Genomic DNA, 24,738 nt, shown 5'->3' with positions numbered 1-24,738 from the left:
AAATACCTCAGCTGCCATTACAGTTAAAAGGGTTTTTTTTTCATTTGATTACTCACTAGTGTCTACTGTCATTTGAGTCAATCTGGGCTATCATGCCTGGTGTCCAGTTGGCATTCCAGATTACTACAGGACATATGTCACAATTTTCAGCCAGATGAAAATGTGTCAATTAAGTTAAAGTGCATCAAATTAATTTAGTTGTGCATTTTGAGGTAAATAAATGGAGCACAATGAAAATTCAGTCTTCTCTAAAAGAAAGAATGTTGCCTTAAGTATATAAGTAAGAAATAAAATATTTATATTATATTACATTCTCTACCATAAAATAGGTAACAGAAGACTAAATACATTGAGATGGGAAATACAACATATGCAAGTAAGAAAAAACTGGTCAGGAAAGGCTTTGATGCTATTATTTACTTTCATACCAACACTCATTTTTTCAATTCATAAGTTTGATTCATAGACAATACTACTGCCAGCAGTACTTGCACAGAAACCTGATATTTGTCTTATGTATGCAAAACAGAGTATCTGATTCACCCTCTCTTTAGAATCACAGAATGATGGAAGTGGGAAAGGACCTCTGAGTCTATCTGACACAACAGCTACTCAATCAGGGACAAAAAGGGCAGGGTGCCCAGGACCATCTCCAAACAGCTCTGGAAAATCTCCAAGGAGAAGTCCCCACAGCCTCTGTGGGCAACCCATGCCAGTGCTCCATCATCTGCACAGCACAGTAGTGCATCCCGGTGTTCAGAGGGAACCTCCTGTGTTCCAGTGTGTGCCCATTGCCTTTTGTCCTTGCACTGGGCACCACTGACAAGATTTTGGCTCTGCATCACTGAACATAAAAATCACTCCACAGCCTTGATGAGCTGCTGTGTCCGTAGACGAGTACCTTCACTGCATCTTCTGAGAGGTGTCTCCTGTCCTTGGATAAAACATGCAGGGTTCCTACTGGAGTAAAAACATGCCTCATGTGCCTTGAAGTAGAATTCAACTCTCAAAAACAAAATAGTTTGCGCTCATCTACTGCTTTAATTTTGAAATGTATTTTCAATTGATATCTTGTATAAATTATGAATTGTGAGCAATGTGCTTTACCAAGAAGACAGTATTCCAGTCACAAAGTGCCATCCAATTGGAAAGTCCCCCAGAGTAAGCAAGAATGACTAGAACATTGCAACTCTATCACTGGAGCTCTCCATGACAAACTTTTACATGAATCATCACCCCTTTACAAGGTATCAGTTTTCATTTGGTCATTGTTGTTTAAAGCAGGAGAAGGCTTGCTCTTCTGTCCATCAGTTCCTCCTTTGGATGTGTCCTGGAAGAAAAGCCTTGGCATCCACAGTGACATTAAAATACGTTTGTATTCATTCCGAAAATTCTGGTTAAGAAGTCCATATATTATTGCATTAAGGCAGCTGTTGAAATAGGCCATGAAGTAGCTTATAATGAATAACCATTCAGGAACTTTTGGTGCCATTTCTGAAGGATTGATGGCTACAGCCAGTCCTATGAAGTTTAGAGGTGCCCAGCAAAAGGCAAAAATCACAAAAACCACAAACATGGTAAGAAAGTTTCTGAAATCACTCGGTTTCAGTCTTGGCTTTGTTTCTGACTTGACTCGTCTTCTAACTTGAAGCACTAAGACCCAGATTCGAAGGTAGCAGAAGCTCACAACAGTGATGGGAACAATGAAATGAATTACCACAACTGCAATTGTATAGTAGGAGCTCGCAGTCTGAACAAATGTGCATGAATAGATGCGTGGATCATACTTCAAGGAGCCGACAAAAAAATTTGGCACAGTTGCAATTACTGTTAATACCCAGATTAAGGAGACATAGAGCATTGTGTTCCAACAGCTATACACTTTGTCATAGGCAAAGCTATGACATATATAGCAATATCGGTTTATTGCAATCGCAGTGATGTTGAAAATAGAGCCTATTACACTTAGGCCCATCACAAAGCCGCTCACTTTACAGTGCATTTCACCCAAAGTCCATCCATTGTGGAAAATTGCTAAGAGCACCAGTGGGTATGGATACAAGGCCACCACCAGATCAGCCAAAGCCAGGCTCACCACAAATGCATTACCTGAGGGAAAAGAAAGATACATAGACATAAGTCTGAAAGCAAGCATAGTTGTGAACATGAAGAAAACATACTGCATTATTTTGGATATCAGCAGGTATATAGTATCAGTAGGGTCTGTAGGGGAAATAATTCTATCATTCAGCCTAGGACACATAAAAATAGTTGCAGCAACATGATGTTTTGATTTGCTTGGTGAATGGATTATACCCTTCATTCAATTTTGAACTTTAATAAACATAGCAAGCCATGTCATTTCTGTATAGCTAACTCCACAGCTGGAGAAAGAGGATAAAAGGAAAGAAAAAAGTTGAAATGGCACTAGATAGGCAGGCTACTACATCACTTTAATCTATGACTAGAATACTATCAGGCTTGAAATTTACCAAGGGGAAGGATATATATAAAAACAATGTCTACAGGAATTAGAAGGATGTGCTGTTCCATGCATAATCTTAATTGATATGCATTAGACTCATGTAGACATTTTCTACAAGAATGGCCGTACTGGAGTTATTTTGTCACTGCATTGACTAAGAAAGAGTGAACTGCCTTCACTACTTTCTGTAGAAAGGTATATTTAACTGTATGCACGTAGTAGAAAGATGCAAGTGAAAGAAAGCATTCAAATGCATGAAAGAAGCCTTTAGACCCTTTCTTCTGATTATGATAAAAAAAAAATAAAAATTAGTGATATGCCTGAGATTTTTTGTCTTTAAACAGTGCCCTTTTAATCAGTTTGAAATTTTTAAATATTGTACTTTAGGAAACTTTAATAAAATGGTGAAGTATTAAGCTTATTCATGAAAAACGAGAGCCTTTCCATGACATGTAGTGGCTCCCTTGTCTTTTAGGAAATAATTCTCTATAGACTTCCCAGGAGAGCTGTAAACTTTAGATTCTTGGTAGCATTTTTGGTTTGAATACTCACTTTTTTGCTTCAAGTCCTACACTGCGTGAACTGAAGTGCAAAAGACACAACACCTTTTAAAATTGTGTGGGTATAACTATTCTTTGAAAAGAGCAATTAGCTGATTCATCTTACAAATTACGAGCTTTTTAGTCCTCATCTAGCAAAGCAGTTCTCAAAACAATTTTAAAAACATAAATACTGCTATGGATAAGGATGCCATTAGTCTGGGGACAGAAAACACAGAACCTTGTAGGATTACTTTAAAAAAAAATGGCAGAACTTCACTTGTACACTGTTTTCTCCACCTATTCCTGCAAATGTATCTTTCTTAACCAGAACAAATGAACGGGGAATTCTCATTCATCTATCTTAAGAAAAGGCTACGAGCCTCAGAATTTGCAAACCAGATAGGGAACTTAACAGAGAGCAGAATTACCAATGCATAACCACAGAAACTTGACTCATCTCAAGACAGGTGGACAACTGATTTTAGATTATCCTTGTTATAAATTTAGCATCCTTTCTTTCACTCTTTATGTACTTACAAAGTCACAGAAGTATTTTCACAGCTACAGATAACTGTTAAACCTGGTAAACCCTGATTAGAGCTATTCTAAAGTATATCTATTAGCTTTATGATCTGTGAAGAAAGAATTAATAAATTAGAGCGAAGACTGGAGGGTAGTTGATAACAATCTTCAAATAATTGGGTCAGGAAGTATATAATCTATTCTCAGGTTTGTGCTGAGCACCAAAAACTTTTAGTTACAACAGGAAAGCTTCAGACCAGATATGGAGAAAAAAAAATTAATGTCTCTTAGTGTTGGAGGTAGTGAGAAAAAAAACAGATAAACGTTTGTCAGTGCTGACCTACTGGCCTTAGTTACAGTATAGGAAGGATGAAGTAACTTTGACGGTCTCTTCTAGCTATAATTATGATAAAAGACAAGATTGAAAAACAAACAAGGGAATCTTTATCAGAATATATTTAAATCACAGCAACAAGAATTTCTCTAATCATTTTTCCTTATATTCAGAAGAAGGTTAGAAAACATGTATGTTTTCATGAGGATGTGGGCTAAAATCTAATCTCTCAGGCCTCCTAGCATCCTTATGCTTAAAATGTAACTATTTGGTTAAATCAACAGGTCATTCAGCTCCTTCAACTATATTTGGAAATTTACTGGAAGGTATATTTGGTAAGTGAATATCAAAACTGTATATGCAGTTTAGGACTTCTTGAAAATTCCATCTGCATTGAATAAGGGCAGTTAGCAATAAATCTGTCAAAAAAGATAACACATCCCTCTTTAAAACGTAGAAGGAAGACAGTACATTATCACTAAAGGCCTAAAGCAATTTATTACTTTTAAGGCTGTTTAAAGATTTGGGTGTTATCACTGTGTGCCACAAAGTTCCAAAGTTTTTGTCTTTCTACATGGCTGACTGCAGAATGAACTGCAACTAGTAACCTACTGTAATTAATAACCTACAAAAAAAGAGAGAGACTCCTCTAACTCATAAAAAGTATGTAATCAACATTCTGGAAAATCAAAGTTATTAGATTCTTAAGTGATTAGAGAAAGTGTTCCTTGATACAACAAAGAAGCAGCATTTTGAATGACCTTAATGATATTCATAGAGTAATCAAAGAGGAAACTTTGGGCTACCTCTGACAAAACAGAAATCAAAGAAAGCTTATCTAGTTCTAATGATTATCTTGATAATTTACCTGATAGATAAGCTACTAGATTTCAATTTCATGAGTTGAAGATTATATTCATTTATAAGAAATGCATTTGCTCACTGGAATGGAAAGACCACTCAATTACCAAAAATACTACCAGACACCAAATATCTAGCCAAGGACTCAAAAAGTTACATATACGTACTGTTTTTAATTTTGATAGCTAATCTGTCTGGATGGTTTGTAATCCTTTTTAATTTCCAAATTTCTAATTGAATAATCCACTGGTGTTCTGTCCATCAGGGTATACAAATGCCACAATGCCTCTTTCTCTGTTATTGTCAAACTAGGGTAATAGTTCAGCAACGATATAAGCAGAAAAGAGAGGCAAGGGAGACAGTGAATGAATAGGAGATGCATAACCTAATGGAAGACTTTTTGAAATACCAAGAATTTATGACTATGGATTTTCCTATCCCTCCATTTTCATATTCAAATCTCTATGGAAAACCTAGAATTACTCTTGCAGACTTCTTCATTACGTTTTCATGTGAGAATTGAATTCTCCATGTGGAAAAAAAAGCATCTACTGACATTCACTGATGCTTGCTGAACATTTCTGGAGACCAACCAGTGAATGTGAGCACAGTGAGGCAGTGGGTGGTGCATTTCAGCAGTGGTGACAGTGACATGAAAGACAAGCCATCTTCCAGAGGGCCACACGGACTTTTATGAGAGCAACATGCAGGCTCTTGTTCGTCACTGGCAAAAATGCATAGCTAATGGTGATGACTACATAGAAAAATATTGTTTTTAGCTGAGAATTTGTTCTATCAAATAGTTCTATTGTGCTCTTTGCATCTGTTGCCATTTCAATGGAAATAAATATGATGCACTACTTTTGGAGTGACCTAGATAATTGGGAAAGCTCCTTGATTAGACTTAGGGCTTAAAAACCTTTAGAATATCCATCACTGTGTCTATAACTAAAGTCTCTTATACCAGCTGAGACTGATAAGAACTAAGAGGGTTTTAAAAAATAATCCTCTGACAATTACCTACCACTATCTATCTGTACCATGAAGAAAAAGCAAGGTCTTGACTTCAATGAAAACAGTTCCATCATTTTGTAAAATGCAGCCAATCATTCCTTGGCAGAATTCGCAGTAATACAAATATATTCAAGAAAATGTTAGACTGACAGACTGTCTGTCCATACATGGCAGCCATATCTCTGATGCTACATTTTTCAACCCCATTTTCATTCCTCTGCCAGACACTTGTTCTGAAACGAGTTCTGGAAGGCTTCAGATGACTTTCTTGTTGTGATAGATGTATAAAAACAGAATCTGTGCTCAATTTCTAGACAGCCATGCAGTCAAAGGTATCACTTAAGGGATGTATGGTTTCATTCATTCTGTAAGTTACTTAAATATAAACATTAAGCATATAAGCATATACAATGCTTTCATTTTCTCTTATTTTTAAGATGGTCACAAAATACTCAAAGTGCGTCTTGTCCTTTAGTTAAAGGGGAGGAATATGTTTTACCCACAGCTCCAAGTTTCTGCTGGTGACATCTCTGCAAGTGATATGCATACAGCATCCCTCCTTGGCTGTGAAATCACCTCTTTCTAGTAAAGATCCTAATATAAAGCTCAGTATGAAAGCTGGTGACTCATAATTTTTGTTCCCGACTAACAGAAATTGAAATAAAATCTAATGTTTATGTTAATCTTAATGTTATTCACTTCTTTTCTGTTATGTTTGTATAATTTATCTGACATTTAGGCCTTTTTAATGACTAATGAAATAAATGGAAGAATTGCCATAGATTTAAAGAAGTCATTAACCAGACCGTCAGAGATATAAGAAATAAAAAAGTCTTATTAACAAGAATGTGAAATACTGAAAATAAACTGGTGCATATAACAAGAGCAACAGCAAGAAAAAAGCAAACACTAGAATTGTATTTGAATGTAAAAAAAATATCACAACCAAGTCTAAACTTCTTTCATAGCTCCTACAAGTTTTAAATGAATATAATCTTACCTTCAGACAAAGAAAAATAGCAGTATGCTAATCCCAAAGCATGTTAAGCCCGTATTCATTACAGCAAATACCTGGTTTGATCTGTTGTTTTAGCCTAAATCAACATGGATGGAGATCACAAAGGCATATGCAAAAGAAGAAAACAGTCAATCTTTCAGCCAAGATGACTATCTTTTAATCTCCACTTGTTTATAATTAAAACTATGCAACTCTGTTGCATGGAACCTCTGTTGCACATCAGTTTTAGGTTCAAGACTAAATTATTCCTGAGTTCCAGATATTGGAGGAGTCTCAAGGTCTGGACCACTTGAAACAAGACACATACTCATCTAACAGAAAATTGGTATAAAAATGATTTCATTGTGTCTATGTCTCCACTCATAAATGTATGAAAATAGCTCTGAGACTAAAACTAAGGCCCAAACTGCTCGGGCAAATCATTTAAGCCATAGATTGTTCTAAAGACCATGCAGAGTGATGAATTGAGGCATGAGGTATGAGTTTTCCAGTTCAGAGTTCAGGAGTTTTGTGTAACAGATGACTCCTGTGATGGAACAGTGTAGCTGGTCCCACTCCTGGAGCTTTTTTGTTAAATGTGAGTACATGTGGATCTTTATTAGATATTTAGCTGATAGTCCTTCCAAAAATGTCAGTTATTTTTGGCACATTTTCTGAAAAGATTGTATAAAAGATAGTCAGAACTTCTGCTGAATCCCCAGGTTGTGCCTGGATTGCTGGTTCTCAATGCTGTCAGTGACACCTACCTTTTTCTGACCAGTCAGAATTTCCCAGAGTTATAGATTCTATACTTCTTCTAATTCATTTCAGGATTTGCTTGAGGGGAGAAAAATAGGGGACCAGTCTTCCCAAGGTTTACTTTTTAATGTAGAAAGCAAAACATGACTCTGGGGAGACTGAAGAACTGACACCAGGTAGGTAGCCAAAACTAAGGATGGAGTCAGTTTCTATTTCTATTTCAGGAGTGTCCCAGCTAATATAGCTCAAACAGCAGGCAGGGAGGAATTACCTGTCCCTGGAGAAAGGCTGATGCTTCTTACATCCCAGCTGAAGAAAAATCACAGTGGAATTGAGTGTTAACCATGCACCATGATTTAATTCTCTGTTGTTCATGGGATACTGCAGCTATGTAATAACCTTGGGTTACCAGGTGCTGATCTGGGACATAAGAAACCATAGAAGTGGGAGCATAGCATGGCTAGTGTCAAGCAAATAAAACTGGAGTATATTAATAGCATATAGAAGTCTCATGTTCCTCGTGGTCTGTTTTTCTTTATTCTTTTTTTTTTTTGTCTTTACTTTAGGATTCTTTGATTACTGTTTTTAAAAAGTATTTAAGCTCTTGCACTCATAAGTTCATAAGTTCATGAGGTTGGAAAGGACCTACAAGATCATCTAGTCCAACCATCCTCCTATCACTATCCCTACCCAACTACTAAATTAAATCCTTTAGCACCTCATCTAAACGCTTCTTGAACAGCGCTAGGGATGGTGCCTCAACCACCTCCCTAGGCAGGCCATTCCAGTGCCTGACCACTCTTTCAGAGAAAAAATGTTTCCTCAGGTCTAATCTAAATCTTCCCCGGCGCAACTTCTGGCCATTCCCTCTCGTCCTCTCATCACTCACTGATGGTTTACATAGATATCCTTTTAATCAGATTAAAATCACCTGTGTCCATTCTATTTTTTCTCACAGTCCACTAGGAAGAATAAATCATAGAATTGTAGAATAATTCAAGTCATAAAAGACATTTGAGATCAAGACCAACAATCAGCCTGCCCTACCAAGTCCCATTACTAAACTGTATCCCTTAGTTCCATATCCATACATCTCTTAAAATCTCTGGGAAATGCCCACTTTTCTGGGAAACCTGTTCCAATGCCTAATCGCCCTCTCCATGAAGAAATTCATCCAAATATCCAGTCTCAATCTCTCCTGGCACAACATGAGACCATTTCCTTGCATCCTATAACTGTCACCTGAGAAAAAAGACTGCCACTCTCCTCAGGACAACCTCCCTTCAGATAGCTGTAGGGGGCAATGAGGTTTCCTCTCAGCCTTCTCTTCTCCAGCCTAAACAAGTCCTCTTCCCTCTGCGGCTCCTCATAACTTTCATTTTCTTGTTCCTTCACCAGCTACACTGCTCTTTTCTGAATGCATTCCAGCAATTACAATTCTTTTTGTAGTGTGGGGACCAAAACTCAACACAGCACTTGAGGGACAGTCTTGTCAGTGCAGAGTACGTGACAACCCTGTCCTGATCAAGCTGTTTCTGATGCAGACCAGGCTGCCATTGGCCTCTTTATCCACCTGGGTACAATGCTTCCTTGTGTTCAGCCATCTGGTCAGCATCACGAGTTCTTTTATTTATGTTAGATAAAACATGAGGCCTGGGGAACTCCACAGGTGACCAGCCACCAATTGAATGCCATTCACAACTACTCCTTGGGCCCAGCCATCCTGCCAGATCTTCATCCACTGAACTGAACATGTCCTGACAGCCCAATTCAGATGTAAATCCACTCATGACATGGGAATGAAGCCAGCAGAAGTGGACACCAGTAGTAGGTGGAGCAGAGAATTAAGTCTTTCACATTCTGACATTTGGATTCCCTGTGAGACCACAAGCAAGAACCTCGGGTATTCTTTGATGAGACATACTAATGTAATTTAATGTTCAGCAGCATGTTACTAACAGAAGGTTTAACAGAATCCTCCAAGAGAGTGCCAGATGGATTTTGGTTTTCATTGAATATGGCAGTTTAAAAGTAGTGACAAACTCCTTTGCTGTTTTGTTCCATAATTTCAGACACAGATGGAAAGGGACAGGTAATAAGGTTTCACTAGAATGGAGGTGTTTTGGAGACTCTGGAGGAAAAACGTACCATAAATAATGAATTGATGCTGAATCTTTGACCTATTAAACATTCAGATTATTTCTTTTTATGAATGTATGTTCTATGAAACTCTATAAAATATTTGGCAAGTTTGGTGAATTTGACTTATTCCGTGCTACATTTAAGGGAAATTAACAACTATCACTGGAAATATTATAGACAAAGCATAAAGGGATGATTTACTGTGGGAGTTATCCTTTTCTTGTGAAGCTCCCTATAGGCTTTGAGAGAGCTTCCCGTTCAGAAGAAATTCAGGCCTAGACACCCTTGAAAATCAGAAGTCTTAGTTCCCTTCATCCACTTTCTGGATGAAAGCACCATGAAATTATGCAGAAGAGGAGAGTCATTTTTCATTTTAAGAAAAATTATACAAATAGTCCACTTTGTGATATTTTAGTGGAGAATGCTTTATACATCCCTTTCTTAAACTGTACTCCAAAGCAAAGTACAAAGGATTCACAGGACTAGAAGCTCAGAATGTAAAAGGTAGCTTGAGACTGTAGCTTAGTGACTGCTGGACTGGGACAGATCTGGTCTTCTGGACTGCATTTGCATCTAGGAGTTGAAGCTGAAAGCTACATTTTCAGGAGCTGAATTTTAGGCTGTAGGTCTCACGTGCTATAGAATCATAGAATGGCTTGCATTGGAAGAGACTCCAAGGTTCATCAAGTTCCAATTCCCCAGCCACAGGCAGGATCAGATCTGGTGCTAGACCAAGCTGCTCAGAGAGGTGGTGGAGTCTTCTTCTCTGAAGATGTTCAAGTGCCACCTGGACGCCTACCTGTGCAACCTGGTCTAGAGAGCTGCTTTGGCAGGGGGGTTGGACTCGTTGATCTCTAGAGGTCTCTTCAAACCCCTACAATTCTGTGATTCTGTGCCCAGGTTGCCCAGTGCCCCATCCAACCTAGTCTTGAATACCTTCAGGGACAGAGCATCCACAGCCTCTCTGGGCAGCCTGTTCTAGCACCTCATCAATCTCTCTGCAAAGAACTTCCCCCTGACATCCAATCAACACAGTGTTGAGGAAAAGGGAAACTAAGTTGCACTGTTTTTAATATTTTTTTGAGATTGTGACTTTGGTATGCTTAGCAGCTTGATATGTATAAACCTTAGTGAGCAAGCTTCAGGTTTTTCAGTTTGGTAAATGTAGAAGCACTAGCGTCTGTTCTGATTTTGCCGTCATGAATCCCAAGTTCAAAAAATCTTTTTAATGCTGTGCTGTTAAGAACTCTGTAAAGGCTTGAGATTTGCTACCTCTAGGTTTATAATTTTGCCAATCTGTGGTTTCCTATGGTGCAAGTATTCAGACAGAACACAGATGGTGGTGATTTTCTATTGCCACCTAGTGCACTAGCCAAACTAGAGACAATAAATCGTGTCATCTAACAAGGCAGAAGGCAGAAGCAAGTGGCTCATTCTTCCAAAGCTAAAGTCTGATAGCTACACAGATGGTACATTTAGGGGTTATAAATATTTTTGCGGGTTTCCGATAATTTCTAAGACTGAATGAGCTTTCCTGGTACTATCCATTTTTCCAAGAGAAGGGAAAGTTGAAGATTCATAACAGTCTCTTCTAGAGAACCTGCTGTAGCCATGAAGTTACGACATGGTAGAAGGCCATTCTCATATTCCCAAAAGAGTGCCTTACTCACCACCCCTGCTGGTCTTCTGAGGTTCTCCTGCATCTATGGTCATGTATGTTTGCATGTCTCTAGGTTATGGTCAAGAATTTCACCCTAGAATCAGAACACTCAGGTTATCACATATATTGTACAGTGCTCCTCATCATTCTCTCTTAAAGTGAAAAATCTTTTTATTTAATAGGACTGAAACCGAGACAGACAGATGGCAGGGGCTCTCCCCAGAAAAGTGCTTTAGAAGGAAGTGCAGGGTTCATGATCGTTACTGCTCCATACTGTATAATGCTATCTCTGTTAGGCACACCTTACAAAAAAAGAGAGCCTGTCCATCACACTGTTCCAAAAACAAAACAGTGGGGTGATGGTGCTGAGGGATGGGACAATAGAAGAGCTAGAGCTATTAAGCAAAGATAACAGAATTCAAAACAGGCAAACAGAAGTGGTTGCTGCAACAGGTAGTAAACCTGTAGAACTTCTTATTCTAGGAGGATCTTGAAGGTGCAGAAAGTTTATCTGTTTTAATGGAAAGAGTGGAAAAATACTTGAAGGAGATACAAACGGAAATTAACTAAACAGAGAGAATGCACAAGGTTCAGTAAATGCTCTGAACTGTAAGCAATCAAAAAAATGAAAGAAAACGGGAAATATCATATATGCTTGTTCTGCTCTCAGTTTATTCCATGAGTGTCTGCTTTCATGTAGGGTTAAAGAACAAGTATGAGGCTATGTCATTGGTCTGTACCAATACAACTGCTTTTATGATGAGGTCAGGAAGTTTCAGTGACACTACTTGGAGCTTCCTTTACATCTCTTGTGTTGTACTGATCTGAAGTGGTGTGGTGCAACATCCTCGCTCAGATGCTTACCTCCCACTGCTCTAGACAACCAGATCATTTCTGTTGACAGAAGGCTTGAAGGGTGAATAATCTTCTTCTGTATCTCTATCCACCCACAACTGAGCTACATTTTGCACCAATCATAGAGGTGAAGTTCCATGACACCACTTCTCCTTACACTGAAAGATATTGCCCTCAGGGTGGTCAGGGAAGGGGAAAGGCCCTGTAGTTACCAAGAGAATGTTATTGCCAAGGGTGACCATACCCCTTCAGACAGAGGGATGAAAGAAACACTTACTCTGAGTGCCTCCCACTGTAGGCACCACTGAGGCTTAGCTTAAAAACCTCCAGTTGTTGATCATAATCACTGAATAACAACAACAAAATACTGTTGTTTTTTGCACTAATACATGAAAGGAATTGTGTTTCCTGAATCTATCAGTACACAACATCAGCTTAATTTTCTTCACTTGAAGTAATCATAACTGTTGATTGCTTCAACTGAGGAAACTTACAGGAAAAGCAGCAAGTATAAAAACTCATTTGCTGCTGACAAAGAGGCCAATGTAAAAAGTTGCTGGACAGCGCAGTCTAGTGGGATCCTACAAGTTGCTAGATAACCTTTTTGTTAATAACATACTTTTTTTTTCTTTTTTTTTTTTTTCAGTCTCACGAGTGTATTGCTTTCCATATACAAAAAGCAAAATATATAGCATTTTGTAGTATGTTATTTTGTTAAAAACAAACAAACAAACAAAAATGCAATCCTTAAACATGAAATTTTATTCAGATTAACTATAAAGGGCTGGTATAGGTATCATGAAAACAAAAATTAAATTTAGTTTTCTCTAGCTAGTTGATATGTGGTTTTGGTTAATATTCACTGGTAAATTTATTTAAAAGAAAAAAAAAGAAAAGTTCTAATTTGAAATACAGGGCTTAAAATATCACATCTGATTAAACAATTCATCAGATATTTCAAATGAATAAAAATGAGATTATTGCTGACTATGGGAGATATTCAGCACTACTTAGTCAAGAGATTTGGTTAGCCGTGATAAGGTGCATCTTCGAGCTAAGTCTTGTAAATCCTTTAAACAGAACAAGGCATTTCAACCAGTAAAAATGTTGGGATTTGGCCACATGGAAATTAAGACATTATGAATTAAACTGTTCTGCAGGACTTCCAGTGAAGGATTTGCAGCATGTAGGAGGCATACAACCAGTAACGAGCAGCTGGAAAGCATGTACACATATACCAGTATTGCTGCTCCATGCAGTAAGGGGGTCCTGTGTTCAACTCCCAGACAGGCGTGGGTTGGAAGGGACCTCTAGAGATCAATGAGTCCAACTCCCTTGCCAAAGCAGCTCCCAGCCCAGGTTGCCAGGTAGGTGTCCAGGTGGCTCTTGAACATCTCCAGAGAAGGAGACTCCACCATCTCTCTGTGCAGCCTGTGCCAGTACTTTGTCACCCTTACTCCCAAGACAGTTTTGCAATTATTTAAAATGGTACCTGATATAATGCAGCAAATACAGTAATACAGTGTCTGGGAACAACTAAAATTGGGATCGTGCAGGTTGAAAAGCTGCCAATGCTTCTACATTCAAACAGCCTTCTTTTCCTTTTTTGTTTTTGTTTTTTAATTTCTGTTTTTTCTTTCCTGTTCTATTTTGTGGAGGAAGTAAATAGATGGCACTTGGTGAGAACAGCCATTGCAAACCTTTCAGTGAGGAAAAGTCCTACCCTTTTTTGTTCTTAGCTTTTAGAAGGCCTCATCATTGCACATGCGTATGGAGTTGAATGTCTTCAGATGTTGTCAGTCTGTGCCATCTGCTTCTTTTGGAAACAAGGTCTTAAAGTAAAGTACACTCATGATTCATATCATAATAATACTCATAGGTTAGTAAACAACTTTTAAATAAATGAATAAATAAAGTGTTTCAAAGAAAGTGATCATGTATTCTCTTCTAAAGCATTGTTTGGTCTGTATTTCAACTTAATTAAAAAAAAAAAGTGCGTCATGATGATTTCCTGAATTTAGGTCTTCCCTCTGAACTAGTAAAGGTCTTGCAAAAAGACTGGAAAAAGCTCACTTCAGCCTGAACTGTGATATTGGTGAGCTAGTTAAATGAAGATTGGTAGACATAGAAATATAACAACAGACAAATTGAAGTTGAAAGAGCTATCTGGAGATTATCTTAGTCCAAGTCACCCTGAAGAAGGATCAATGACAGCACATTGTTAAGGGCTCTGTCCAGTCTGATTTTGACTGTCTCCAACCATGGATATTCAACAGCAGAGATTTACAGCAGATTTACTTTTTTGGCTAGGGAATAGGGGGAAGATGGAGTTGATTTTGCACATAGATGAGGGTTTTACTTCACCTACTATATAACATTTAAGATTATATCTGCTGACATAAAGACATGGTCACTAACAAAGAGAGAGAGTTCCTTAGATTAGAGCAGGTGGGACTTTGTTTCTTTATTTTGACTATGATTCTCTCTTCATATTCCATAAGGCAGCAGAATCTGGACAGTCTCTGACTAGGTACAATTGTCTGAGCCAAACAGAGAATCTAGACCAACAGAAGTGTACAGACTTGGGAGGCAGGGAACAGAGAGTTGAGACGGCTGCATAGAAAGCAGGAAGAAACACCAGATCCTAACAGAAAAAGTTTTGAAAAACAATTCTCATTGGCTTAGGCAGGGTCAGAATTTCCCTCCTTATCTAGATATTCAAAGATAGGTTCAACTTACCCAGTTTGCAGAACCTTTTTCCATACTTTGATGATCTTCTTGAACTGTGAACTTGCTGAAGGTACAGCCTACCTTATCATCCAGGCCATTAATGAATATATTAAACAGCGCTGATCCCAGGAAACACCTGGGAGACACCACTAGTGACTTGTATCCAGCTGAGTTTTGTGCTGACCACAATCCCCAGGACTCAGTCATTCAACCAGTTTTCAGTTTTCCTCACTGTTCACCTAACTAACCCCTATCTTGTCAGATAGTCCTAAGAGAATGTTATGGGAGAGTGTCAAAATTCCAACTGAAGTCAAAGTAAACAACATCTATCTTTCTCTCCTGATCCACCAAGCTAATCATGTATTTGTAGAAGGCTATCAGGATTGGATAAGCACAATTAGCCACGTGTAACTCCAAGCTGGTTATCACCGATCACTTTCTTGTCCTTCATGTGTTTGAAAGTGGTTCCTAGGATTAGCTAAGTCCTTTTAAGTAGGAAAACTGAATAGAGTTGTCTAGTTCTAAGAACATTGGAAAAAAGAGCTCTACAGACTACAACACTGGTGAACGTCACCATGGCCAGGATCTGCACAGTGTGTGTCATTATATACCCATAGGTTTTTAATTATGCAGTTAATATTCAGTCAAGTAGATTATTTTTACTCTAATAAAGACAGTCCAAGATATGAGGCAGAAGGAAATAAAAATACCTAGACTAATGAGATAAAAAATATTCGTAGGTGATAGCCATTTGACGTAAGGTCTTTTTCATTATTTGAACTCAAATTAAATGTTGTGTATACTGAGATAATTGAAAAAAAAAATAATTGCTTTTATTAGAAGAGGATGCTGAGAATTTCAGGCAGTGTATAAGCAAACATTAGAGATATGAGGATATTTTTGTAGGTTCCTGTCTTTTATGCAGGGATATATTTTCTCCTTCAATGTTAGCTCTGAACTTATAATTTGTTAACATAATTGTATTTACAACGTTGATGTATTAAGCAGATATTTTCCCTATCTTATTAGTCTGACTGCCAAATCCAGTGGTAGCATGTCATATTTTCTGACAGCTGTTGTTGCCGTCATTGTACAAATTTGTCAGTCTAACAAAACAAATGATAGATGTGGCATGAAAGATGTGACAGAAATGGCAGAAAGAAGATGATGCTTGTGGAAGTAATGTAGTATTGGTATTGACTTCATATAGGTATTTAAATTCTGAAAATTAAAGTTAAATTCACTTCAAGTCCATAAATAGTAGCCAAATAAAATTAGTGACTTTGTGAGAAAGATCATGTTTTTTCTCAAGACATAATTTAAGCAGCATATATTAACCAGCACAGTCAAATGTATCTATAATTAATAAATAAATAAAAGAGAATCCCAATAATGTAGATCCTAGCAATCAATAACGTTCAATGAATGCGTTTAGGCTAATGTTATCTCCTGTCATGTCAAGACCTGTAAGGAAAACATTGACTCTGATACAGCTCGCTGTTTACCAGAATTGATACAAAGAGTGCACTAGATCAACAATAGCAGTTAAGAAGGACAACAAATTTGCACCCACAGTGATTTAGACATACTTTAGTTAGCTTTTGCTGGAAATCTATTTCATGCCCAAATCAAGGTGGAAGTTTAAAGACCACAGCAACTGCTCAGAATGATTTGTAGGAAGATGTGAGATATTGTAATCATTCTTCCTTTCCACAAAGGAAAAAAAAATAGTTTTATCATCCCAGAACAATATAGTTATTCTCACATTTATTCTTGAGAACAAGGCAATGTATTTGACAGCAGTATTTGCTTGTAAAGGATAATTCATAAGAAGCCAAAATTTGGAGCATACCTGAACATACTGTGTTACTCAGATGAAGTTCAAGTTGGAATAGAAGTAGGATTTACTCCTAGAAACAGAGAATAGGTTGTCACTGATTCAATGAGTTGAAAACAGTCTCCTGTAATATCCATAACAGAATGGTTTAAGCCACCTGGTAAATATCTATCTACTAAGAGTAGCTGAAAAAATTACGGCCTTTTAAAATGAGCTGTGCTGGCTCCCTGTGAGTAGATTTGGTCTTCTAGCTCATTGGCTGATTGTGTCAAAAAGTATCATGAATCCTTGAAGAGCTTCTGCTGGTTGACCCAAGAATAGAGTCTTAATGCAGAGAGGTCTTGCCTCATGCAATCAGCAAGTATTGAGAAGGAAAAGCATGCTCAGAGTTCAGAAGAGAGCCAGCTATAAAGGGAATGCAGCTAAGACACATAGGAATTTGCATACACAGCTGCAGAGAGGTCCTTCTAATTTCTTATCTCTGAGAGTATGTTTCAGGGAGATAAAAGCAAACTTACTGAGTTGTTAAAAATAAATAAATAAAAAGCTGCATGTTTGTATTAGAGCTGGATCTATGGACAGCTTTGGCTCAGAACATGGGCAAATTCATGGCAACTGAAATGCACAATTTAAATAGATCTTTGATTGCTCTCTTGCAGGTTCAAGATTCATTCTTTTACACTTCTTCAGTTTGGCTAACTGCTTATAATTTACCCAGTGGAATAGAGTTTGGCATTTTTTTCTAAAATTGGAGCGTCTTGGAATTGATCTAGGTGATATGTTTCTTATCCACTTATCGATATAATGCTTTCTTCCTGTACAGGATAAAAAAAATATATTAATTATGATTTGGAGCTCTCATTCAATATGGTATTGTCAGGTGTTTTGAAGGAGGACATAAAGCACATTAAGCTGTGCAATAACTTGTATCAGATTAGAACTTTATCCTAATCTTTAGTTCCTAGAACATGATTTACGTCTGCCACTAACACATTTTGTACTTTCTCCAATTTTTTGGTAGCATTAGTCATTATAACTTTGAACACTTGAAATAGTCACAGAATAGCTGCTAGTTCTTTCAATTTATAGGTGGGATGTTTGAGAAGGGGCTGAATGGGCTCAAGAAGAAAGAGGTGGAAAGAGGAAAGCTCTTCCCAGGAGGGAAGAACCACACCCAGATGAGCAGCTTTGCCATGACTTGTGGTGGTCCCACCCTTAGTACCCATGTCCCTCTTCCTTGCTGTGCTGGTACTACAACTTCTGTTTCATTTTGCATGAACAGTGCTTGCCGTAACTTAGGAAAACAGTCAGGGAGTAATGAGAACAATAACATACTACCAATTCACCTCTGGAAGATATTTTTTTTATGGAAACATAGACTAGACTAGCTATCATGGTACCTGAACTTAAAGTGGGGAATTAGCTGGAGAGGAAGAGTAGATCGAGCAATCTCTCTGCTTAACTGTAGGAAAAACTATAGAAAAACATTTGGTAGGAAAGAAGAAAAAAAGATGCAAATGAAGGAAAATTGAATAAAATTAAATATGAGCTAATATAAAAGAGACTGTACAAACGTGATCTTTGTTACTTAATAAAAACTGGAGTTTCTGTACCTGGGAAGTTGCTCTAAACTGATGTAGCTTTGGAAGCCTATTTGTCATGGTATCACACAGACTGCCGCTACCACTGCCTGGACAGTGATGAAAGAAAACCATTGTAACCAGAGCGAGATATCCTACACTCAAGTAACTTTGTCTGATTCAGAAGTACCAGGTCACAGGACACAAAGAGAACTAACATGTGACAACGCAAAGATGGGAGCCTGTATTGACATAGGGAAACATCAAAATCTGTTTTTTCTTGAGGACTAAAGGAGAAGAAAGTGAATGAATTGTAGCATACAAGGAATGAGGCCAGGTGCTGAAGGAATAATAACTGTAGGGACTGAAAATACAGAAGAAAAAGATGAGCTGTATTAGCAAGTTACTGTTCCAAGAAGAGTCATCTAGACCATGACTATACCCGCTATATATATATGTATAAATTAGCAAATAAGCAAAAACTTAAATTTAAAAAGAAGTTTAAACTATGGAATTATTATAATGATATAAAGGATCTTTAAGTGTTGAGTTCAATTAACTTCTGTGAATTTTGAAAGCATGTCCCCATGAATTGCTCAGTACTCAGCAGCTTCAAGGATAAAGGGCTTGGATATGAAAGAATGTGAAGGCTTGCTGGCCACACACACACACAGTTCCAGGGCTGAGATCCAGAGTTCAAGAAGTCAGGATTACAGTTCTTCTTCTAAGCATGGTCCTACTTGAAACCAAAAATAGGAAGCGCCCACGCTCTGCTCATCAAAATATATTCTTTTCAGCATCACTGCTGACATTAAAAGCCATTTTACCAAATGATTTCAGGACCCAGGAAGGATTTGAACCATTGCATCAGTCTTATTTAGATCAATGGGAACTTTTGGAGGACTGGCAGTGAGGAAAATTGTGCAAGTTTAAAAATGTAACTCAGCTAGTTACCAGAAGGATCACATGATGACTTCTGAAGTCTTATGTTTATTTCATCCCACCTCAAGGTCAATGTCTACACTCAGGTAGTTCCTCCTGATACTTTCTCTATTTAAGTAGAGGTAGTTAAACACTTCTGTGGTCTGAATCATGCCAAACTAATGTGCACGTCAAAAAATAAGTTGGCTCAATTGTGCCCTAAAAATGTTTCCTTCTCTACTTAAATTCGAAAGGCAGCCCAAAGGAAGAAGCTCAGAAATGGGTATCTCCTCTGTAGTCTTCAAAAATCAGAAGATATCAATTCTGGTGTATCCAAAGATATGAAGAATAACTGAAAACAGCATGTAACAATTGGGAAAACTATACCACAGATAGAAACGTGACATCTACAGAAAGGAAAATAGCAAGAAAAAAAGAGCACAAGACTCGCTTATACTACCAGATATTTTTATTTAGTAGAAAGACAAGTTCCAAAATTACAATTCTATGTGCAGGAATGTTTTACTTTGTACAGATGCCTATGCATGTGAGTAGTATGTCCATCTACACAGCCACACACACAGACTCACTCGTTGGATTTAATTAAACATGCAAGTGCAGCTATGTACACAAGTGGGGAAAATAACATGAACTGTAATTTATGTTGTAAGAGCACCTTGACATCCAAAAGCAATGTCTTACTTCAGTCTTCTGTACTGTGCTAGTCGTTATACATAGAAAGAAAAGTAGGAAAGGAAGAGATTAAAGTGTGCTGACAAAATGCTCTAGAAATATCACTTTCTGCTAATGCATTCTTTGGCAGTGCACCAAGGTTAATATTAGGCCTTCTGCCAAAGTCAAAGGGTCTCAAGATCTTCACTACTATTTGAAATGGTATTTGAGTTAATGCGTCTAATTCTCATCTCCCACTGATTTTGTGCTGGTTTTAAGGCCATTGAAATGGGTTTCTCTATCTCCCTCCCACGAGAGATGCCTTGTCTCCTACCTTTTGAATTCTATCATGTTGGGCTCTTACATCAGCCATAACGTCATGGTGAGAGCTATGCCCATACAGAAGCATCCGAAATTCTTAAAAGCATATAGTGATTTTGAATGACTGGCTACACATTCAGGATGCTTGACCACTCAGCAGTGACTATTTAGCACACATGAACTTTAGCACTAGAAAAGTTTAGTGCTTTAAAAGCTGCCTCCAATTGGGCGTACTTAAATGAAGACACAAAATCAATAGTCACTTTTGAAAATTCAGTACACAGTGTCATATAGAAAGACAGGCTAATTTATTTCATTCTGACATACAAAGTTTCCTTTCATTTTCTAGCGTGTTGGACTAAGTTACTTCCTCTCTAAAATTAGAAATTATAAAAACATTAATTTCTGCAAATCCAGTCACTTTTAGAGATCAGAAATTGCTCAGCCTTTCACAAAAAGGCTGGGTGCAGTTATGTAAGAAGACAAGCATGTTGATTCATACCAATTATACTATGCACTACTTGGAAGAGCCCGCACAAATTCTCCCCCTCCTCCTCCAAAAACAAATCTAGATGTAGGAAAGAAGCTTCTGTGTGCTATGAAGCAGTCTTTCCTTTGTAAGGCTGGCAACATTCCGACTGCTTAAGAACTGAATGAGCAAACTCTAAGAACATTAGCCCTAACTATTCTCCATTTCTCTTCTGCTGAGCGTTAACACTTAGCAACCTAAAGGTTAACGGGTCATTTTATTCCACCCCATTCTGTCTCATACTATATATCAGCATTAAAAACAGATTTGCTTTTGACCAGGCTTTAATTTTAAGGAGATTGATGTGTAAGTGAATTGTTTGCAGTGATCAGATTTGTTTGTAAAGATTTGTTTGTCACTGAACAGATCAGTGTTGATAGATCCTGGAAATATGATAAAGCTTTGGTTTGCTCTCTGAATGAAGGATTACCACAGAGATTAGTCAGCTGCCTAATTTGTTTCCTGTAAACTACTGGCTTATTTGAAAGATCCTTATTCTCACCCCTCCCCAAAAAAATCTCTCTCATTAGCCACTTCAAGGGAGAATCAAGCATTCATTGTGCTACCACTCCTTTTTCTTCAGTCATCTAGACCCTCCCTCTGCTGTCACAGACTCTCCACCGCTTTCACGTTGTCTCTCTCTGACATTGCTTATTACAAGCCTAATTCTTTGTAAGTCTTTTTCCCATCACCATTCTTGTTTTTCACACATTCCCACCTCCTGCCAGTACTTACATGTTTCTAGTTTGCTCAGAAAGGAGCAGCCCTAGGTCCATTCATTGGTACATCTTTACTTATCTGAGGGCTCCAGAGCACTGCCTCAGCTCTCTGTCACCTCCCCATTCCCTCCACTACTCCACTACCAGCACTGTTCTCTGCCTCTGCTCACTACTTACAACATATTCTGAGTGCATTTCTCATCCTATCTTCTTTCAGCTTTATCCCCAAAGCCTCCCTCCCTGATGACAAGCTAGAGTCTGGCAATTTCAAGTTTAACTTGATGAACTTGATGAAGGCCACACTAAGGAAATGCCTGCTGTTCTTCAGGATACTTCTCTAAGATTGAGAGCTAAGTGAGACAGGGTCAGTGATATCACATTAAAGATGTCACTAAAAGGATTAGCATATTCAGATCAGACAAGAAAACAGTGTTATTCCAACAGCTTTCAGACGCCACTGAGCACTTTAACAAGCACCTCGAAGCTTATTCTTCAAGCCTCGAACTCTTGCAGTCCGACTCCTCCCTCTGCTGCCATTTGAGCAAAGGAAGCAGTCCGGAGGAAACCCCCGCTTGCTCCCCTTTCAGCCGGGAGATGACAGCTGGGACCCGCTGTGCTTTCCATCGTGATCCTCCCCAGAGGATCGGCAGAAGGGAAGCTCCCCGCGCCGGTTCGGCACCGGGCATCACCATCCTCACCCCGTACCGCTCTCGGTAACGGCTCAGTTCGCTGGATACGCAGCCTAACTACCAGCGGAAACACCGCACCCAGTGCCTAGAGCGGCTCCTTTCCCATTTCTTCCCTAGGGAGAGGTCTCATCCCTTTGCAGGGATGTTCTTAAACATAATGTAATTAAAAAGCAGGGCGAGTGAGTGCCTAGTTCCAGCGAGCAGGAGCTGCAGAAACATTGCACGTGGAATTCTGGAGGAACTCTGATCCACCAGAAATAAATAAATAAAAAGCACCGGGAAATTCAAGCACCCAATTCCTCCTCCCCACCGCAAGGCAGCACCACGCTGTTCAGCATGGGGTCGGACAGAGGCGAGATGATGCAGCTGCGCTCTCAAAGCAAGGTTCTGCTATACCCAGAACACGGGCACGCAATGTGAGTGAGGTCTTCTCAGGACCTGGAGCAGGCAGCAGTTTCAGAACGGCTCAGAGAGAGGGGCAGCCACGCAGAGAGCTGCGGGCACCCCGTAAAGGGAAACCCGACGGGGTGCTGCGGTTGGAGGCACGTGTAAGTAATCCTGCACAGATGCAAAGTCCCACAGAGCACACGAAGCAAAAACACAACTACAGACACGAATCGAAAAGAAGGACAAAAAAACTTTATTTCCGTCCGAAGGACACACGGGGAGCAGAGAGAAGAATGACGACGTTCGTGAAGGACCGAGGCGAACTCCGATGCTCAGTCTGGAGCCGGAGCTCCGCTTCCCCACACACCTGCGCACCTCTCCCGCCACCGAGAGCCGAAGCCTCAGAGCACGCCCCGCACACAGCCCCGACCGCGCCGGGACGGAACTTCCCCGCACAGCCGGGCTCCTCCACTCCCGCCTTACCTGAGTTCCTGAGCTTGCGGTTCTTGAACACGGACACGATGACCAGCAGGTTGCCCAAAATGTCCACCACGGTGGTGAAGATCAGCACGCTGGAGAGAGCCGTCACCACCCATGCGGGCCGCGGGGCTCCTCCTCCCGCCGCCGCCCGCTCCGCCGAACCGAAGTGAGTCCTCCCGCCCGGGTCGCAACAGTTCCTCAGAGAGCCATTCTCCAGCATCGCTGACGCCCGGCGCTGACTGCCTGAGCGCGCGGCCGGGCGGGAAGGCTTTTAACGGCCCCGCCGCGAGTGCTGCCCCTCCCGCTCCGCACCGGAGCTGCCGCGGGCGGAGCTACGCGGCGCCGTGAGGGGGTTGGGCGCGGCCCGGGGCCGGGCGCTTCACCTGCGGCACGCCCACGGAGCGCGGCGGCCGCTGAGGGCGTGGGAGGCGCCCCGCGGTGAGGTCCGTAAAGCTGTGGGGGGTGGGGGTAGGGATACAGCTTGTTGTCCTCTGGTGAGTAGTTTCATTCCGTGTCTGCGTGTGGAAAAGCGAGTCTGAATGTAAACTAGTTGTAAACTAATCTAGTGGGCGACGTACCCCAACCTTAAGAACGTGTCAGTGGGAAAATAGCGAATGGCATTCATTTGCTGGCAGGCAGGGCTAAGGAAATCGTCCTGCCCCTGTACTCAGCGCTGGTGAGGCCTCACCTCGAGTACTGTGTTGTTTTGGGCACGTCCGTACAGAAAGGGCATTGAGATGCTGGAGCAGGTGCAAAGAAGGGCAACAGGGCTTGTGGAGGGCTTGGAGAATATGCTCTACGAGGAGAGACTGAAGGAACTGGGGCTGTTTAGTCTGGGGAAAGGGAGGCTAGGGGGAGACCTTATTGCTCCCTTCCAATATATGCAAGGTGCTTATAGTGAGAGCAGGGTTGGTCTCTTCTCACTGGTGACAGGATTAGGGAGAATGGCCTTAAGTTAAACCAGGGTAAGTTTAGGTCAGATATCAGGAAACACTTCTTTACAGAAAGGGCTGTTAAGCACTGGAATAGGATCCCCAGGGAAGTGGTTTAGTCATCATCCCTGTATGTGTTTAAAAACATTTTGGATGTGCTGCTCAGGGACGTGATTTAGCAGAGGATTGTTAGATTTAGTGTAGTATGGTTAGGTCTTGATGATCTTTGAGGACTTTTCCAACCTGAGTGATTCTATGATTAACAGAAGCACAGGGGTTTGGGAGTGACCTCTGGAGATGGTTGAGCCCAACCTCTGCTAAAGCAATTTCCCTACAGCAGGCTGCACAGGGAAGTGTCCAGATGGGTCTTGAGTATCTGCAGAGGAGGAGAGTTTACAAGCTCTCTGGGCACCTTGTTCAAGTGCTGTCACCCTATCAGTAAATTCTTCCTTGTGTTTGTATGAAACTTCCTGTGTTCCAGTTTGCACCCATTGCCCCTTGTGCTGTTACTGCACATCACTGAAGAGCCTGGCTCCATTTGCTTGACTACTGCACTTTCAATATAAGTATGATGACATCCTCTCTCAGCCTTCTCCAGGTGGAGTCCTAGGTCTCTCAGCCTTTCTTCATAAGGTAGGTGTTCCATGCCCCTCATCATCCTTGTGGCCCTCCACTGGACTCTCTCTAGTCTTTCTTTAACTGGGGAGCCCAGAACTGGACACAGCACACCAGATGTGGCCTCACCAGGGCAGAACAGAGGGGGAAGATCA

At 40.0% G+C, this 24,738-nt stretch overlaps 1 protein-coding gene across 1 annotated transcript; it reads right to left on the bottom strand.

The window, feature by feature from the left end:
• Positions 1–1,240: 1,240 nt before the first annotated feature.
• MTNR1B (melatonin receptor 1B) lies at positions 1,241–23,256 on the bottom strand. The gene is made up of 2 exons (XM_065729986.1): positions 23,040–23,256; positions 1,241–2,109 (listed from the first exon to the last, which is right to left on the bottom strand). Exons 1-2 carry the CDS (start codon positions 23,254–23,256, stop codon positions 1,241–1,243), a joined length of 1,086 nt encoding a protein of 361 aa, XP_065586058.1.
• Between the last annotated feature and the right edge of the window lie 1,482 nt (positions 23,257–24,738).

Source organism: Cyrtonyx montezumae, unplaced genomic scaffold (assembly GCF_038088225.1).
Source record: "Cyrtonyx montezumae isolate F1298 unplaced genomic scaffold, pur_monq_1.0 scaffold_12, whole genome shotgun sequence".
Lineage (NCBI taxonomy): Eukaryota > Metazoa > Chordata > Aves > Galliformes > Odontophoridae > Cyrtonyx > Cyrtonyx montezumae.
The sequence above is the reverse complement of the archived record's forward strand: the minus strand, read 5'-3'. Positions and strand labels throughout refer to the sequence as shown.

Excerpts from the sequence above, each read along its gene's own strand:
- MTNR1B (XM_065729986.1), bottom strand. The coding sequence starts at position 23,256 with ATGCTGGAGAATGGCTCTCTGAGGAACTGTTGCGACCCGGGCGGGAGG. Across the intron at positions 2,110-23,039 it reads CCGCAAGCTCAGGAACTCAG|GTAATGCATTTGTGGTGAGC; the intron begins GTAAGGCGGGAG and ends CTTTTCCCTCAG.